This window comes from Aquarana catesbeiana, unplaced genomic scaffold (assembly GCF_042186555.1).
Source record: "Aquarana catesbeiana isolate 2022-GZ unplaced genomic scaffold, ASM4218655v1 unanchor225, whole genome shotgun sequence".
Taxonomy (NCBI): Eukaryota; Metazoa; Chordata; class Amphibia; order Anura; family Ranidae; genus Aquarana; species Aquarana catesbeiana.
This window is the reverse complement of record NW_027362652.1, coordinates 679,476-698,981: the sequence shown is the minus strand read 5'-3', so window position 1 is coordinate 698,981 and position 19,506 is coordinate 679,476. Positions and strand designations below refer to the sequence as shown.

General features: G+C 45.8%; 2 protein-coding genes across 4 annotated transcripts in view; one reads left to right on the top strand and one right to left on the bottom strand.

Annotated features, from left to right (window-relative positions):
- LOC141121571 (uncharacterized) overlaps positions 1-19,506 on the bottom strand; it is a 166,091-nt gene that overhangs the window by 116,542 nt on the left and 30,043 nt on the right. The gene's annotated exons all lie outside the window — the stretch shown is intronic.
- LOC141121557 (uncharacterized) lies at positions 1,845-19,039 on the top strand. Of its 3 annotated transcripts, none has more exons than XM_073611186.1 (6): positions 1,845-1,900; positions 5,549-5,670; positions 8,913-9,047; positions 16,598-16,804; positions 16,912-17,053; positions 17,482-19,033. In XM_073611186.1, exons 1-6 carry the CDS (start codon positions 1,867-1,869, stop codon positions 18,726-18,728), a joined length of 1,887 nt encoding a protein of 628 aa, XP_073467287.1. In that variant the 5' UTR covers positions 1,845-1,866; the 3' UTR covers positions 18,729-19,033. The 3 variants fall into 3 exon arrangements, with proteins under 3 accessions (XP_073467287.1, XP_073467290.1, XP_073467289.1); XM_073611188.1 differs by having other exon boundaries at positions 1,859-1,953; positions 17,482-19,031; XM_073611189.1 differs by lacking the exon at positions 8,913-9,047 and having other exon boundaries at positions 17,482-19,039.

Sequence of the window (19,506 nt, the reverse complement as noted above, 5' to 3'; positions counted from 1 at the left end):
CATAACGCAAGTGTGAGAGATCTCGGGAGAACTCAATCGATCTAATTATATTATAATAATATAGAGACCGGTCCATTTGTCGACTTTGGAGGCTCACTTCAATCTGATTTGCTCTCGAAAGCAGGCACATCCTTCACATTAAATTTAAAATTAAATATATATGTAAAAATAAATAAGTTCTTCACGACAAAAATTGTTAAATCTTTTCAGGAGTGGCGTGAAAATTGTTAGATCTTTTTGGTGCGCCGCAAGACAAAAAAAGTTTGAGAAACACTGGGCTGGGGAGATATGTGCCCAATTGTAAGTGTGCCTGCGGCTGATGGCTCTCTATTAACCTGGATAGACGGAAATTGGCAGCACACCGATTTAGCGAAAGTCCTTTTATCAAAACAATTGCAAAGATACACAAAGGTTCATGACACACAACACAAGTGATGCTGACGGGGCAGAGGTTGACGCGTTTCACACGACCTTGTGCTTACTCATTGAGCGAGCGGAGGCTTGCACTCGCATGTGAAGTCCCACCCACCTACCCTTACCTGGATTGGCTCACCTGGAGCAGCGGCTTTTCCTGTTGTTCATTCCCTATTAACCTGCTTCAGCAGGAAACTGCCACATTTAGAAGTGGTAGTATAACTGCAGCTGGAGGTACAACTTGCTTGAATACCAATTTAGTTCAGCTGTTCACTAACCCCCCCCCCCCCCAAAAAAAAAACAAATTCTGTCCAAACATATGTTCAGTCCAAACCCGGAGATCATTCCTCATGGTCTGTTTATTGGTCCCTTACACTGGTGACCAATGGGAGAAGGATCCCCTTATATCAGTAGTCAGCGAGAGGATCGTCATGACATCATTGTTACTGAGAGACAGAAATTGTTCATTAGACAAGGAACCCCTAGAAACCTTTGGAGGAACCCTGACTGAGAAAGGCTGGACTAGGCAGTAATATACTTCTATCCCTTTTGGTAGGAGTGGAGATGACCCATCTATAAGGAAATACAGTACATACACACACAGCACAAGGCCGTGTGTGTATATCTGTTTCATCAGATTTGGTGACCCGTCAGAATGTGTAATGCAAGTGACGTTTCGTCACCGCCATCTTGCTACACCCCGCACTCCTCCATAGTAGAGTTGCCACCTCATCCCTTTAAACCCAATCACATATGAATTACACAGGTTCTGAGGCTAATTTAATGCAGATAAGGGGCACCAAGTGAGTTTAACTACCACCTTAATCAGCCACAGAACCTGTGTAATTATTATGTGTTCGGGTTTAAAGGGATGAGGTGGCAACCCTACTCCATAGTAAGGATACACTGAGAAGGGGGAAAGTGGACATCTTGTTACACCCACCGGAGTCTTGCATTTTACACTTATTTTTAACAGTAAACTGAGGTTATATTGTGAAATACAGTACTTAGAACTCCGTATGAATGCTTAGATGTTGAATTTTAAAAGCAGCGAACTTCTGTCAGATTAGCAAACCTGTGAGATCAGCAGGCTTGCCGCTGCTTTTAAAATTCAACATCTAAGCAGTCAAACAGATTTCTAAGTACTGTATTTCACAATATAACCTCAGTTTACAGTTAAAAATAAGTGTACAATGCAAAACTACAGTGGGTGTAACAAGATGTCCGCTTGCCCCCTTCCCACTCTATCCTTACTGTGGGTGAGTGCAGGGAGCAGCAAGATAGTGGCGACGTAACGTCACTTCCGTTACACATTCTGACGGGTTGACAAATCTGATGAAAAACCATGTTCGCACTACGAGATGTTTCATGGGGCTGCAGTTCCTCTGAGCTCCACAAGGTGGGGATCACACTTCTACCCAGATGGGAAGTCTCTATGGAAAACAGGAAGTGATGTCAGGTACAGACAGGAACTTCCAGGTGAGAGGTGAGTAGGGAAGAATGAGAGAGGAGATATTGCTGGAAGTGGCAGTAGAGGAGGTAATAAGATCTTATTTTCTATTTACACCCAGTAACCCCCCCGTCATGTCCGTCCTCTTCCTCCATAGTCACTGTGATGTCTTTGATCTCCAGCAGATGATGATACACACATATATAGTGTGGAAACGTGCGGTCGGCTCTCTAGTGATAGCAATCAGAGCAGCTAACTAACCGACCGATTGCTATTACAAGCAACAGGAGGTGATGTCCACCCCCCTTCCCGCTGTCTTCCGCAGCTTGCCCGGGTTCTCCCATCACACCGGGAGAACCAAGCGACCAGTCAGCACTAGGGATGAGCTCCGGCGTGTTCGCATGGCGCACGTGCCGAGCCCGCCAGGAAGTCGGCACGGCGCAGCGCTAATCACAAGCAGTGAGACATTTCCCGATGTGCGGCTGCAGAGATCGGGAAATGTCTCCCTGCCTGTGATTAGCGCTGCGCCGTGCCGACTTCCTGGCGGGCTCGGCACGTGCGCCATGTGAACACGCCGGAGCTCATCCTTAGTCAGCACATCCGCTGGCTGGCCGGACAGCCAAGTAAGGCCGGATTCAGCTTTGTTTAGCTGTTTATGATAATAACCCGGTGTTCTGTTGATATGTGCCCGCCGTCAAAAAGTGTCCCGCGCATGCGCAGAACGGAACAGTACTCCAGTTGATTTCCCGATCAGCTGGAGTGACGTCACCATAGCGCATGCGCACATCGTAGGAGCCTTTTTTTGACGGAAGATACCATTTCTCGGGCACAGTTTAATGCTATGAAAACAGCGGAAGGACACCGTACTTGTCATATTGTGCCTCGCTGTTGCGCCGCGGGTTTACAGCGAGGCACAATCTGACATCTACGGAGTCCCTCCGCTCTTTGCATAGCTTTCAATTGTGCCCGTGAAATGGTATCTGCCATAGAAAAAACCCTTCTACGATGTGCGCAGGTGCTATGGTGACGTCACTCAAGCTGGTCGGCAAATCAGCTGGCGTGCCCTTTCCGTTCGGGGCATGCGCGGGCACTTTTAGACGGAGGACACAAATCGATAGAACACCGGAAGCAATGATATGATATCACTTCCAGTTTACCTGGATGTCAACAGCGCCATTTTAAAAAAAAATCAAAAGTATTCAAAAACACAGATCTTGGTGTTTTGAATGCTTTTAAGGGCAGAGGAGGGATTTGGGGTCTCATAGACCACAGATCCCTCCATAAAGAGGACCTGTCACATGCCTATTGCTGTCACAAAGGATTTTTACATTCCTTGTGACCGCAATTACAATTATAAAACAATTTAAAGCAACAGTGTAAAAATAAGAAAAATAAATTAATAATAAAACTTTTTTTAATGTGCCCCCCCGTGCTAGCGCGCAAAGGCGAACGCATGCAACAGCCCCGCGCACATGCAAACAGTGGTCTTCCCACATGAGAGAGCGTCTAAGCGCAAAAGGCTCATGAACGCCGCAAAACACGCATACACGTGGCATGTAAGAGTGGCAAAACGGACGTCTTTGACCGTCGGTTACAAGCTATCAAGTTCCAGCATTCAGATGAGGTTTTTAAACGTCCCGTGTACATGAAGCCTAAATCTAAAGTGGTAACCTGTGAAGGCTTTTAAAGCGTTGTTTGTCGCAGTTGGGCGGGCACAATTTTAAAGCATGACATGTTTGGTATCTATTTACTCGGCGTAACATTATCAATTATATTTCACAAAAGAAAATGGGTTATCTATTGTGTTTGTTGCATTAGAATTCAATAAAGTGTTTTTTTCCAAAAAAACTGCGTTTGGAAAACTGCTGAATATTAAAAACCCACCAATTTATTCTCTGGGGTCTCTGCTTTAAAAAAAAAAAAAAATATTATATATATATATATATATATATTTAATAGATTCTAACAAAAAAAATACTGATTGTTGCATGTAAACAAAAGTGTCAGAAAAAGGGTCTGAAGCTGAAGTGGATAGACAAGACAATGACCATCCTGACCATACCTGGCCTATATAGGGCAATTATTAAAACCCCTTCCCGCCGACCGAACGCATATATGCGTCCTCGGCTTTCCGGGGTTATACCGGGATGATGCCCGCAGCTGCAGGCATCATCCCGGTACCGTTGTTTTCAGCGGGCGATCGGCTACCCGAATATAACAACCGATGCGGCTAAAAGCCGCTCGGTTGTTATACCGGAGGAGCGGGAGGGGACATCCCCCCCTCCCGCCGCCTCCCGCCGCTGTTACCGGGCCTCCCGTGCGATCGGGAGGCCCGGTGTCCGGTCCGCTGCCTTCGGCGGCTGGGGGCGGGCTGGAACGAAGCTGCGAGCGGCTTCGTTCCAGCCTTCTTCTTGTAAATGCGGAAGCGACGTCATGACGTCACTTCCCGTTTACTCGGCTGCCAATGGCGCCGAATTTAAAAAAGTACACAGTATTCAGAATCGCCGTTTTCGGCGATCTGAATACTTTGAAGTGTAAAGGAGGGATGGGGGGTCTTTTAGACCCCCGATCCCTCCATAAAGAGTACCTGTCACCACATATTACTGTCACAAGGGATGTTTACATTGCTTGTGACAGCAATAAAAGTAAAAAAAAAAAAAAAAAAATTTAAACACAATTTATAAAGTACAAAAATAAATAAATTAAATAAAAAAAAAAAAAAAAAATTTTTTTAAAGTGCCCCTGTCCCCGCGAGCTCGCGCAGCGAAGAAAACGCATACGGAAGTCGCACCCGCATATGTAAACGGTGTTCAAACCACACATGTGAGGTATCGCCGCGATCGTCAGAGCGAGAGCAATAATTCTAGCCCTAGACCTCCTCTGTAGCTCAAACCTGGTAACCGTAAAATTTTTTTAAAGCGTCGCCTATGGAAATTCAAAGGTACCGTAGTTCGTCGCCATTCCACGAGTGCGTGCAATTATAAAGGGTGACATGTTTGGTATCTATTTACTCGGCGTAACATCATCTTTCACATTATACAAAAAAATTGGGGTAACTTTACTGTTTGGATTTTTTAAAATTCATGAAAGTGTCACTTTTCCAAAAATTTGCGTTTAAAACACCGCTGCACAAATACCGTGTGATAAAAAATATTGCAACAATCGTCATTTTATTCTCTAGATTCTTTGCTAAAAAAATATATATAATGTTTGGGGGTTCTAAGTAATTTTCTAGCAAAAAATATGGATTTTAACTTGTAAACACCAAATTTCAAAAATAGGCTTAGTCATGAAAGGGTTAAACTTCACAGGCAGCAAATTATTACAATATGCAGCCAACACAATGATGGAGTGCACAGTGTGACAGTGACATCACTCCCGTCAGGCAGCAGGCTCTCAGAGATTGGAGTCTTGCATTCCTTGTCTGCAGATCAAAAACGAATCGAAACCACTTCAGAAACAAAAGAAACCCAAAGAAAAAAAGGAAGTTTCTGATCTGGCAGACCAAGATGGTTCTGGGACCTTGAATATGTAACAAACACTAAACAGTCTAGACTAAATGTCTTCCCATGGGGGTAGTAGTCCGTAAATTTACAGCAACCCTCCTATTACCCCCCTCAGATCCACAGCCTATTATTGTGTACCCAATACCATCCAAATAATTCATACTTTCATTTACCAAAGTTATCCGTCTACAAGGAGACCTGTATATGATGGCACCAATGAGGATGGAGGAGGACCGGAGTCACATGACTGAGAAGTTACTAAACTTCACCCTGGAGATCATCTACCTGCTGATCGGAAAGGTGAGGAGGATTCTGGGAGGTCACATGACATCACTCTTATCTCTATTAATAAAACACAGACCTGACCTGAGAGGTGAGGAAGATTCTGGGAGGTCACATGACATCACTCTTATCTCTATTAATAAAACACAGACCTGAACAGAGCGGTGAGGAGGATTCTGGGAGGTCACATGACATCCCTCTTGTCTCTATTAATAAAACACACCTGACCGGAGAGGTGAGGAGGATTCTGGGAGGTCACGTGACATCACTCTTATCTCTATTAATAAAACACAGACCTGACCGGAGAGGTGAGGAGGATTCTGGGAGGTCACATGACATCACTCTTATCTCTATTAATAAAACACAGACCTGACCTGAGAGGTGAGGAGGATTCTGGGAGGTCACATGACATCACTCTTATCTCTATTAACCACTTGCCGACCGGGCCATAGCCGATAAACGGCTGCTGCGCGGTCGGATAATATTTGGAGGGCATACTATAACGTCCTCCCAGAATCGTGCTCCCCTGAGAATGTCCGTGACCGTTGCGTCTCCCAGACCCGGTGTGTCACGGATCTGGGGTAAAGGGCCAATGACAGCAGCTCTTTACCAAGTGATCACTCTATCCAATGATGGAGTGATCACTGGTAAACAAACCAGAGCATGTCCCGTTCAGCTCCTCCCCTCTCCGCACGCCGATCAGTACAATGTTTGAGGAGTGGAGCTAGCCGGTGCAGCAGCGCTGCGGGCTGGATCTGAAGTGCCAACAGCGCTGATATGTGCCCATCCCTGGCTCATCCATCCACATCCATGCTCCATCCCAGGCTCATCCATTCACATTTATGCTCATCCATGATCCATCCCTGGCTCATCCATCCACAGCCATGCTCCATCCCTGGCTCATCCATCCACAGCCATGCTCCATCCCTGGCTCATCCATCCACAGCCATGCTCCATCCCTGGCTTATCCATCCACATCCATGCTCTATCCCTGGCCGATCCATCCACATTCATGCTCCATCCCTGGCTTATCCATTCATACCCATACTCCATCCCTGGCTCATCCATCTACATTCATACTCCATCCCTGGCTCATCCATCCCCATCCATGGCTCACCTGTGCCACATCCATGCCACATCAGTGATCAACCAGGCCGAAGTGGCCCCACCCTCAGCTATATAACGGCTGTCAGCGGCGTCACTCGGCGGGAGCCTCCCGTGGAGGCGGAGCTGTTGCGCCTTTTTTTTTTTTTTCGGTCCGTCGGGCAGCGTGAGATGGATCTACCTCGTGGGACATTTTTATTTTTTTATCTTTTAATAAAGGACTTGTCCCAAAGTGTCTCCTGTCTTTTTTACTATTTTTGACACTTTTTTTGTGAAATGGTAGGGGAACAATGTACCCATTACTAATTCACACGGGGGGAGGCTGGGATCTGGGGGTCCCCTTGTTAAAGGGGGGCTTCCAGATTCCAATAAGCCCCCCCTGCAGACCCCCACAACCACCAGGCAAGGGTTGTGGGGATGTGGCCCTTGTCCCCATTAACATGGGGACAAGGTGCTTGATGGGCTACTCCAAAGCACCCTCCCCATGTTGAGGGCATGTGGCCTGGTACGGTTCAGGAGGGGGGGCGCTCTCTCATCCCCCCCCTCTTTTCCTGCGGCCTGCCAGATTGCATGCTAGGATAAGGGTCTGCTATGGATTTTGGGGGGGACCCCTAAGTCATTTTTTTTTAAATTTTGGCACAGGTCTGGTATGGATTTTGGGGGGGAAACCTACGCCATTTTTTAAAAAATTTGATGCAGGGTTCCCCTAAATTTCCATACCAGACCTGAAGGGCCTGGTATGTATTTTGGGGGGACCCCCACGCAATGTTTATTTTAACATTTTTGGTTCGGGGTTCTCCTTAATATTCATACCAGACCCAAAGGGCCTGGTAATGGACTGGGGGGGACCCATGCCGTTTTTTTCAGTGAGTTTCATCTATATTGCTGAGACCCGACAATTCATTACAGCCGCGATCAGTTTTAAATTACTTTTTTCCTTCAGAAATGTCATTTTGCTGCGGGACTGTTCTAAACACGGGAAAACTGCGCCACTTTACAGACATACTATGGACCACCCCCGGGCACAATATTTAAAGGAATATTTCATTTTTATTATTTCACTTTACGCATTATTAAAATCACTACTCCCGAAAAAACTGACATTTTTAAAACTTTTTTTTGCATTGATCCATGTCCCCTGGGGCAGGACCCGGGTCCCCAAACACTTTTTTATGACAATAACTTGCATATAAGCCTTTAAAATGAGCACTTTTGATTTTTCATGTTCGTTTCCCATAGACTTTAACAGTGTTCGTCTAAATTTTTTGCCTGTTTGAATGTTCTGGTGCGAACCGAACCGGGGGGGGGGGGGGGGGGGGGGTCCGGCTCATCCTTACTTAGGAGGAGTAGCAAAATGTATTTTGGGGTGTATCTGCAAGTATGCATATGCTTTGTGTGAGATATAACCTGATAATTTGACAATTTTGTGAAAAAAAAAAAAAATCTTTATTTTGCAAAGAATTGTGGGAAAAAATTACAACTTCAAAAAACTCACCGTGCCTCTTTCTAAATACCTTGGACTGTCTACATTCCAGGAAGGGGTCATTTGGGGGGGGGGGGGGGGGGATTTGTACTGTCTTGGCTTTTTAAGGTAATATGCACTTATTTGGGTTATTTTTACCAAAGAAATGTAGCAGTATAAATTTGCCAAAGTTTAGAAAGAAAAATTACTAATTTGCAAAATTTTATAACCGAAAAAAAAGAAAAATGCATTTTTTTTACAACATTTTTGGTCTTTTTTCATTTATAGCATAAAAACACAGTGGTGATTAAATACCACCAATGAAAGCTCTATTTGTGGGAAAAAAGGAAAAAAAAATTCATATAAGTACAGTATTGCATTACTGAATAATTGTCATTCAAGATGCACCGAAAGCTGAAAGTTGGTCTGGTTGGGAAGGGGGTTTAAGTACAGAGTGGGCAAGTGGTTAATAAAACACAGACCTGACCGGAGAGGTGAGGAGGATTCTGGGAGGTCACATGACATCACTCTTATCTCTATTAATAAAACACAGACCTGACCGGAGAGGTGAGGAGGATTCTGGGAGGTCACATGACATCACTCTTATCTCTATTAATAAAACACAGACCTGACCGGAGAGGTGAGGAGGATTCTGGGATTCAAACATGACATTCCTATTGGTTTTCCAATACAGAGATTTCCTCCTATGAAGTCTGGAGATCATATAACCATCACAGTGCCTCCATGTGACTCCCTAAAACCTGAGAGACACAACAAGCAGAAGATTCTAGAAGTCACCAAGAAGATGATGGAGCTGCTGACAGGAGAGGTGAGCGGTGCTGGGAATTCTGGGACATTATCCAGTAACAGACAAGGGATGTGTCCAGGCCTGTGCTGGCCATCGGGACTACCGGGAGATTCCCGGTGGGCCGATTGGCAGCGGGCCACTACACCAATGACTCTCTCTCTGACTGTGTCAGACAGTGACTGTGTCACTGTCTCTCTCCGTCCGAGCGTCGCCGGGCGGCTCCGCTCCTGCACTCGGCAGGCGGGCCGTCCGGCGGCGTCACAAAAGAACAGGCATTGACACTCCCCCAGGCACTCCCCCTAACAGCTATCAATATAGCCATTTGGGCGGCCTCTTTGTCCCGGCTCCGTGACGTCACTCACGGACGGAGGGCGGAGGCGGCCCGGGGACATAGGAGGAGGCAGAGCCAGGGCGATGTCACAAGCAAATGGAGATGGACAAGAAAAGAGGAGGAGGAGGGGCCGCCGGGGGGAGCAGCAGCAGCGTGACATGAGAAAGAACTTACTACAGAGGCTGCCTGTGCTACTCTGCATGTGAAGAAAACAACAAGTAAACGATGTGCCCTGATTGTACCCCATGTGCCCTGATGTGCCCTGATTGTACCCCATGTGCCCTGATTGTACCCCATGTGCCCTGATGTGCCCTGATTGTACCCCATGTGCCCTGATTGTACCCCATGTGCCCTGAATGTGCCCTCATGTGCCCTGATGTTCCCTGAATGTGCCCTGATGTTCCCTGATTGTACCCCATGTGCCCTGAATGTACCCCATGTGCCCTGAATGTGCCCTGATGTTCCCTGAATGTGCCCTGATTGTACCCCATGTGCCCTGAATGTGCCCTCATGTGCCCTGATGTTCCCTGAATGTGCCCTGATGTACCCCATGTGCCTGATGTGCCCCATGTGCCCTGATGTTCCCTGAATGTACCCCATGTGCCCTGATGTTCCCTGAATGTGCCCTGATGTGCCCTGAATATGCCCTGATGTACCCTATGTGCCTGATGTTCCCTGATGTACCCCATGTGCCTGATGTGCCCTGAATGTACCCTGATGTTCCCTGAATGTGCCCTGATGTGCCCCATGTGCTCCATGTGCCCTGATGTTCCCTGAATGTGCCTGATGTGCCCTGAATGTGCCCTGATGTGCCCCATGTGCCCTGATGTTCCCTGAATGTGCCTGATGTGCCCTGATGTGCCCTGAATGTGCCCTGATGTGCCCCATGTGCCCGAATGTGCCCTGAATCTGCTCTGATGTGCCCTGCATGTGCCCTGATGTGCCCCATGTGCCCTGAATGTGCCCTGATGTGCCCCATGTGCCCTATGTACCCTCATGTGCCCCATGTACCCTCATGTGCCCCATGTACCCTCATGTGCCCCATGTACCCTGATGTGCTGTGTTGTGTTGCCCCGATGTGCGCTGTGCCCCGATGTGCAATGTACCCTGATGTGCTGTGCCCTGATGTGCTGTGTTGTGTTGCCCCGAAGTGCGCTGTGCCCCGATGTGTGATGTACCCTGATGTGCTGTGCGCTGATGTGCTGTGTTGTGTTGCCCCGAAGTGCGCTGTGCCCCGATGTGCAATGTACCCTGATGTGCTGTGCCCTCATGTGCTTTTACCCTGATGTGCACTGTGCCCTGATGTGCTGTGCCCTGGGCCATTCTGGATAAAGTCCAGGGCCAGATTTTTGTCCCAGTCCAGCCCTGGATGTGTCTGGATGGTGACGGTATCATTGTGTGTGTCAGGTTCCTATAAGGTGTCAGGATGTCACTGTCTATTTCTCCATGGAGGAGTGGGAGTATTTAGAAGGACACAAGGATCTCTACAAGAACGTCATGATGGAGAATCTCTGATAGTATCATTAAGATCTGTACTTTTACAATTGATGTCATTTTTATTATACATTCAGAGTGAAAACCTGAGTGATTCCAAAGTTGAGGTTTAAACAGAAAAGACGTATGTAGACATGTGCACACTGAAATATTTCGTTTCCGAATTTCGTTTTCGTCCGAAAAATAAATTTATTTAGTTACTCCCGAAATTCATTTTTATTTATTTTGTTTTTCGTTAAAAATTGCATTCGATCGAAAATCCAAATTAAGGTTGAATCTGTAATTGAAGGCTTATGGTGTCTGTCGAATGTTTAAAGAAGATTCGACGGAGCAGATAAACTGTACAACGCCGTATAGTTTACCTGCTCTGTCGAGTCTTCTTAGAACTTTCAACAGACACCATAAGCCAAAATACGTGTGTACTTAGTTCTAGCTATTTTACTGCTCCTCCTCTTTGGTTACAATCAGCCAATAACATTCATCATCATCATTATTTTTATTTATCTTTTCTCCCCTACGTCGAATCTTTTCTCCCCTACGTCGAATCTTTTCTCCCCTACGTCGAATCTTTTCTCTCTATGTCGAATCTTTTCTCTCTATGTAGAATAATCTTGGACTAATAGAGCTAAGGTTAGGCACATTCGACCACAGGTTTGATGGACACAGATTGTTATTGTCATCATCATGTCGAATCTCCTATCTATATCAAACTGTTGTAGCAACGAAAACGAAAATAAAGCATTTGTTTATGTCGGATCTTTCGTTTTTCGGATTCTGCATTTTCGTTATCGTTTGTTAAAACGATAACATAAATACCTGAAATTCGGAGGAAAATGCATTCGGACGAAAACGAATGCACATGTCTAGACGTATGTTTGTTACAATCGGAGCCGCCAACAGGGCAGTAAAACCTGTCCTGTTGTCACGGGTCTGGGCCCTATCAACTCAACAGGAGGGCAGCTTTACCATTTAACTATATTGAAAGCACTTTTAAGCTTTTGCCCAAGCTCCTAGGCTTGCTGTACAATTAAGTATATTTTCCTGGGCCCCATCAGTTCAGCAGAGGGGCCCAGGAGGCGAGGAGCAGAAAGGGACTCTTTTCTTAATTTCGGGTGCAGGCGACTTAAGTCGCACTGTGTTTTGCGATGCTGATGAGTTCGGGCCAGCCGTGGCTGATCACAGCCTTTCGCTGGCGGATGATTCTTTCACAGGCGGAGCGATCATCCCTTCCTCCCTGATTGGGCAAAGCTTTGCGGAGTAAAAGCTGGTTGTTAAGGAGCGAGACCAGGAAGCCAGCAGCAGTGTCCTTAAAGAGGAGTTCCACCCAGGGGCTCCATTAAAAAAAAAAAAATTAAAAGTCAGCAGCTACAAATACTGCAGCTGCTGACTTTTAATTGGACACTTACCTGTCCCAGGGTCCAGCCATGCAGATGTCGGCGCCGGCATTGCAACTGTGGGCGCCGGGCTGTGGCTTCACAGCCTGGCACCCACTGCGCATGCGCGAGTGGCGCCGCGCGCCGTGATTGGCCGCTCAATCACCTGGGACCTGTAATGGGTCCCAGATGATTGACAGGAGGGAGGGAGCAGAGCCGAGCCCTTCCTGTGCCGAGGGGGAAGTGATGTCACCAGCCCAGGCAAAGGAACAGGCAGACTATGAGGGACCCCCTAGCAACAGGCATTTAGAGGTAAGTGGAAAAAAAAAATATCCAAATGTTTTTTTTCTGTTTTTTTTTTAGTTTTTCAGGTATTTTTGTTTTTTTGGGTGGAACCCCACTTTAACAACTGATGAGTCATCAGCTGTCAATGGGCTTCCCTGCTGATAGCTGAGTAAAAAAAATAAAAGCTGGTAAAAAAATGGTAAAAAAAAAAAACGGCGTGGGGTCCCCCCCAAAATCCACACCAGACCCTTATACGGGCATGCAGCCTGGCTGGTCAGAAAAGGAGGGCGATGAGCGAGCAACCCCCCCTTTACTGAACCATACCAGGTCACATGCCCTCAACTTGGAGATGTGGTTGCTTTGGGGCAGGGAGGCTCTGTCCCGCCACTCCAAAGTCCTTTGTCCCCATGTTGATGAGCCGTTGACGGTGGTTGTCTGCGGGACTTATCAGAATTTTGAAGCTTGTTTTAACAAGAGAGCCCCCAGATCATGCCCCCCCCCCCATGTGAATGAGTATAGGGTACATTGTACCCCTACCCCTTCACCAAAAAGTAATAAAAACACAGAGATAGTTTTCGACAATTCCTTTATTAAAGCGGAGTTCCACCCCAATTTTTTTTTAAAAGTCAGCAGCTACAAATACTGTAGCTGCTGACTTTTAAAATAAGGGCACTTAGCTGTCCAGGGTGCCCGCGATGTCCTCACAGGAAGCCGATCTGTCCCTCGGCTCTCGGGTGGAGGTGCCGCCATCTTCAGTAAGGGAATTAGGAAGTGAAGCCTTGCGGCTTCACAGCCTGGTTCCCTGCTACGCATTCGCGAGTCGCGCTGCACGTCCTCATGGGTCCCTGCTGTCTTCTGGGATCTGCGTGTCTCCCAGAAGACAGCGGGGGGGAGGGAGGAGGGGCCGGACATGGCGTAGATCACCGCGGAGCCTGTGGTGATCTGTGCCCGGAAGTGGGAGCAAATACGTAGATTATACAGGTATCTGCTCCCCCCTCCCCCCTGAAAGGTGCCAAATGTGACACCGGATGGGGGTAGCAATCCGAAAAGCGGAAGTTCAATTTTTGGGTAGAACTCCGCTTTAACTACCTCCCGCCCACCGTATAGTAAAATAACGGTAGGCAGGATCCCCTCTCGTTCTGGGATGCCATCATATGATGTCGTCCCAGTGTCACTGCTCTCCCTAGGACATGGCACGACCCCGATCTCGGTAACGAGCCGATGATGCGGCTCTTTACCCATGTGATCAGCTGTGTCCAATCATAGCGGATCACATGTAAATACGGAAGTGCCATTTATCGGCTCTCCTCGCCTCACAGTGACAGAGTGTGAAGCGATGAGATCCGATCAGTGGCATCTTCCTGCAGGGGAGACAGTAAAGATCAGTGCAGCGCCAGCAGTGCCCATCAGTGACACCAATCAGTGCTGCCTTTCAGTGCCCATCAGTGTAGCCCATCAGTGCCGCCTATAATTGCCCATCATTGCCACCTATCAGTGCTCATTCGTGCCGCATGTCAATGGCCATCAGTGAAGGAGAAAAATTACTTATTTACAAATTTTACTGACAGAAACTAAGAAATACTTTAAAAAAAAAATATTTTGGTCTTTTTTAGTTTTTTTAACAAAGATAAAAAAACCCAGTGGTGAATAAATACCTCCAAAAGAAAGCTCTATTTGTAGGAATTTTTTTTTATTTGGGTACAGTGTTGCATGACCAAGCAATTGTCATTCAAAGTGTGACAGCGCTGAAACCTGAAATTTGGCCTGGGCAGGAAGGCAGTGAAAGTGCCCGGTATTGAAGTGGTTAAAATTGTTAGTTTTAAAGTGTGTCCCCCCCCCGATTGCTAAAGAAAAGAAAAACAAGTGGTCTCAGCGGGGAGCATTGATAGCTTCAAGAAACTATTAGATAATCACCTGAATGACCGCAACATAAAGGGATATGTAATGAAATACTGACACATAATCACACACATAGGTTGGACTTGATGGACTTGTGTCTTTTTTCAACCTCACCTTCTATGTAACTATGTAACTATGTAACTAAGTCAAATCACATTTAAAATGACTCGCATTTGCAATTGCCGGCACCCGGCTTTTGAATTTTTAAAATAAAAAAACTCTGATGCAATCACACTGCCCACCTCACCTGAAAAAATGTTTAAAAAATTGCTCCCACCGTCAATGAAGGCTGGCTGCCTACTGCCGGCTCCGCCGTTTGACAGTTCTTATATAGATATGGGACAGCAGCATGCACCAGTCCGTTACATCAGAAGGGGCGGTGCCGCCAGGTGATGTGGCCAGGTGGCCCCACCCCTTACCTATATAAAAACTGTTAAACGGCAGAGACTGCAGTAGGCAGCCAGCCTTCATGGACGGTGGGAGCGACATTATGCCATTGCCTTTCAGGTAAGAAAAAAAAAAAAATCAAACGGTTTACAACCACTTTAACTACCTTCCTCTACCTCTATAGACAAGTGACTGCAGGCAGGATACTCTGCTGTTCTGGGGGCACGCAGCGATCGAGGGCGCACTGTGTCACTGGGACACGTCGTGACCCCGATCTCGGTAAAGAGCCGATGACATGGCTCTTTTCCCATGTGATCAGCTGTGTCCAATCACAGCTGATCACATATAAAGAAGGAAACGCCGTTTATCGGCTCTCCTCGCCTCACAGTGACAGAGTGAGAGAAGAGGAGAGACGATCAGTGGCATCTCCTCATAGGGGCGACCTGTACATGTAATCAGTGCAGCCCCAACAGTGCCCAGCAGTGATGCCAGTCTGTGTCCATCAGTGATGTCAATCTTTGCCCAGCCGTTATGCCAATCTGTGCCCATCAGTGAAATCAATCTGTGCCCATCAGTGATGCGAGTCAGTGCTCCCTATCAGTGCCACCTATCAGTTCCGCCTATCCATGCCACCCATCATTGCCCATAAGTGCTGCCTATCGGTGCTGCCTATCCATGCCACCCATCATTGCTCATAAGTGCTGCCTATTAATGCCACCTATCCATGCCGCTCATCATTGCCCATAAGTGCTGCCTATCAGTGCCACACATCCATGCTGCCCACCATTGCCCATAAGTGTCAGTCCTGCATATTACTGCCTCCTCATCAGTGCCGTCTCATCAGTGCCTCCTCATTAGTGCCACCCCTTCAGTGCCGTTTCATCCATGACCATCAGTGAAGGAGAAAAAATACTTATTTACTAAATTTTATGACAGAAACTAAGAAAAAAATTATTTTTTTTTAACATTTTCTGCCTTCTTTTCGTTTTTTTTAGCAAAAAATTTAAAAAAACTCAGCGGTGATTAAATACCACCAAAAGAAAGCTCTATTTGTATGAAATAAATTATAAAACTGTCATATGGGTACAGCATTACATGACCAGGCAATTGTAATTCAAGGTACGACAGCGCTGAAAATTGGCCTGGGTAGGAAGGGGGTGAAAGTGCTACGGTATTGAAAGGGTTAATGTATTTTTTAATTGATTTTTTGTGTTTCATAAACGTTGCGCTAATATAGTTAGATAGTTACATGGTTAATCCGGTTGAAAAAAGACATCCAGTTCAACCAAAAAAAAATGATGTGACATAAAAAAAAAAATCATAACTACCACCATTTTATTATCTTGGGTGTCTACTTTCAGAAAATATATCATGTTTTGGAGTTTTTACGTAATCTCCAGACCTAAAATAATTTTTTCAAACATGTTAAAAAAATGCAAAAAAAAACCACCCTGGAAGCGAATAGGCTTGATAGATACTTGATAGATAAGGCTTACAGAATATCTATTAGGCCTTAAAGTCAGCTGCAGCGTTCTCTCTAGGTGGGATGAGCTCAGGTGTGTTCGGACCCTAATCTGAACCCACCTGAGCTCATCCTGCCAGGAAGCCGTCACTGCATGCTGACGATCATAGGTGGCTGAGGCATTTTCTGCCCCACATGTATGCATGTGGCTGTGGAGCAGAGAACGTCTTGCCCACTTATGATTGACTGTGACGAGGGACCCTGTCAGGTTGGCTGTACAGGGCCCTGGGATTTCTAACAGCAGTCCTGGTTACAATGAATGTTTTGTTATATCTTTCAGAGTGGAAGCCTCGAGGATTATAATATTGTTGTTAAAGAAGAGTATAAAGAGGAGGATGAGGAGTATGGAGTGATGGAGGAGTTTTCAGAAGGACACAAAGATATGATGGAGCCATATAATACCAGGAACCCACCAGAGAGATGTCCCCGTCCTCTGTATTCCCGGGATTCCACACAGGAAGTTCACACCATCCCTCACCATCATCAGGTGGATGGAATGAAATATGTGGAACATAGAAATGTGGATATAATGTGTGGATTTTTCTTGTGAGGTTATGTGTACACATATTATTGTCCATCCTTCTCTTGGTTTAGGGCGAAAATCTGAGAGGTATAAAAGTTGAGGGTAAAGCAGAAGAAGAAGAGAGGTATGTGAGGGATGATCAGCAGTCTATGGAGGAGGATGAAATAACAGAGACATTTATAGAGGAGGACACTTCTACAGAGATCAGCACAGGTGGGTCATTAACTCTAAATAAATTCCTCCACCCATACTGCTCACTGATTGTTCCAGAGTAGGGCAAGGACTGGGAGGAGTCAATATCCCAATGATGATGGTCTTTAGGATCAGTCCAGTCTTCATCTTGGTTGTTCTCCCCCCATCCTCACTCTCTGACCTCTGGTGGGGCTCAGCCCCGCTGTTATCCATGTCTAAATCATGGACTAAATAAGGAAGTGCAGGACTTCTTGTGTTGGGAAGATGGCAATGAGTGATAGAGGGGGTGGGGACACTCGTCCTATAATCCCCTCATCACTGTCACTCCTCTAAAAGACAGTTCTCGTTGTTTCTTCACTCTCTGACTAAGAAATTAACTGGTAGGAGATCCTGGTTTAAGTGAACCAATCAGCTCATGTCTAGTAATAATCATTTTATTTCTATTTTAGTAGATGGACGGGAGATGAGGAAAACCTCAGAGGATTGTCTCACTTTGTCTCCAGACTGTAAAGTAGAAGATGAGGACATCACACAGTATAGTCCAGGAGAAAACCCGACTACCTCAAATGTCCATCCGGCACCACACAGTGTAGATGGACCATCGTATTCCTCTTATCCTGAGGAACCTCAGACTGTGAGGGATGGTGCCGTCCTTCCAAAGGATAAAAGGTTTCCCTGTACTGAGTGCGGGAAGTGTTTCCGTTTTAATTCCAGCCTTAATGTGCATAAAAGATCTCACACAGGTGAGAAGCCTCATTCCTGCCCTGAATGTGGGAAATGTTTTTCATCTAAGTCTGCTCTTAACAAACATAAGAGATTGCACACAGGTGAGAAGCCATATCCCTGTCCCCAGTGTGGGAAATGTTTTTCAGAGAAGTCCCATCTTTTCATACACGAGAGATCTCACACGGGTGAGAAGCCATATTCCTGTCCTGAGTGCGGAAAATGTTTTCCAGAGAAGTCCTCTCTTTATAAGCATCAGAGAGTTCATACAGGCGAGAAGCCGTATTCCTGTTCTGAGTGTGAAAAGTGTTTTCTAAACAAATCAGAACTTGTCACACATCAGAGGTCTCATACTGGGGAAAAACCATATTTCTGTTCTGAGTGTGGGAAATATTTTTCACAGAAGACCCATCTTAACAGACATCAGAGGTCTCACAAGGGTGAGAAGCCTTTTTCCTGTCCTGAGTGCGGGAAATGTTTTACAAGGAAGTCTGATCTATACAGACATCAGAGATCGCACACGGGGGAGAAGCCGTATTCCTGTTCTGAGTGCGGGAAATGTTTTTCAGACAAGCCCACTCTTTCCACACATCAGAGATTCCACACAGGTGAGAAGATGTATTCCTGTCCTGAGTGCGGAAAATACTTTTCAGTGAAGTCCAACCTTTACAAACATCAGAAACTGCACATGGGGGAGAATCTGTATTCTTGTTCCGAGTGCGGGAAATGCTTTGTAAACAAATCAAAACTTGTCAGACATCAGAGGTCTCACACGGGGGATAAATCATATTGCTGTCTTGAGTGTGGAAAATGTTTTGTACAAACATCAGATCTCGTCAGACATCTGAGGTCTCACACGGGGGAGAAGCCATATTCCTGTCCTGAGTGCGGGAAATGTTTTTCAGTGACGTCCTCTCTTTACAAACATCAGAGATCTCACATGCGGAAGAAGCCACTTTCCGGTCCTGAGTGAGAGAATTGTTCTTCACTGAAGTCCTGTCTTCCTGTACATCAGGGATCCCACACAACCCTTGAGGTGTATTAGTGCATTGAGTGCAGGAAATGTCTTCTATATGAATGTTGCTGGACATCACAGCTCTCATGTGGGGAAGAAGCACACCCTGATATACATCTCAGATATACTCCATGGCTGATCTTCATCATGTAAGAAACCGTTCATAAGGAGATCAGAGATCACCAAAGACATGGATGAAGTGTTGTACTGTGTTGGCCATTGATAGCAGTAGAACAATAAAAATGGAGTCATTACCTTTCATTGGCTGAGCACATTTTGTGGTGTAAGCTTTCACAAACACTTAGAGCTCTATTTTTAATAAAAAATTAGTTGAACAAATGTGTCAAGCATTTGCCAAGCCATGACGAATGTCGGTCATACTTTATTCCATACAATGATCTCCTATGATCATAGGCTCCCTATAATGGCTCTAATGTGGTATTACTATTTTTCCTTATGGAGATATAAAAAATAATGCATTATAGCGACTAGATGGAGTCGACCCTCATAGAAAATCTTTAATGAAAATCTGTAACAGCTCGTCCCATTCTTTTAAAAAAAACTTTTTTTAGACACAGACCCCTTCGTTTTTTTTTTCGTCAGGCATGGTTTTATAGCAATAATTAAGATCTCATGTAGTTATGAGTACAGTAGACATTGAAGGACATAAACCAGCAGTATTAACCACTTAAGGACCGAGCCTCTTTCTGAGATTTGTTATTTAAAACCATTTTTT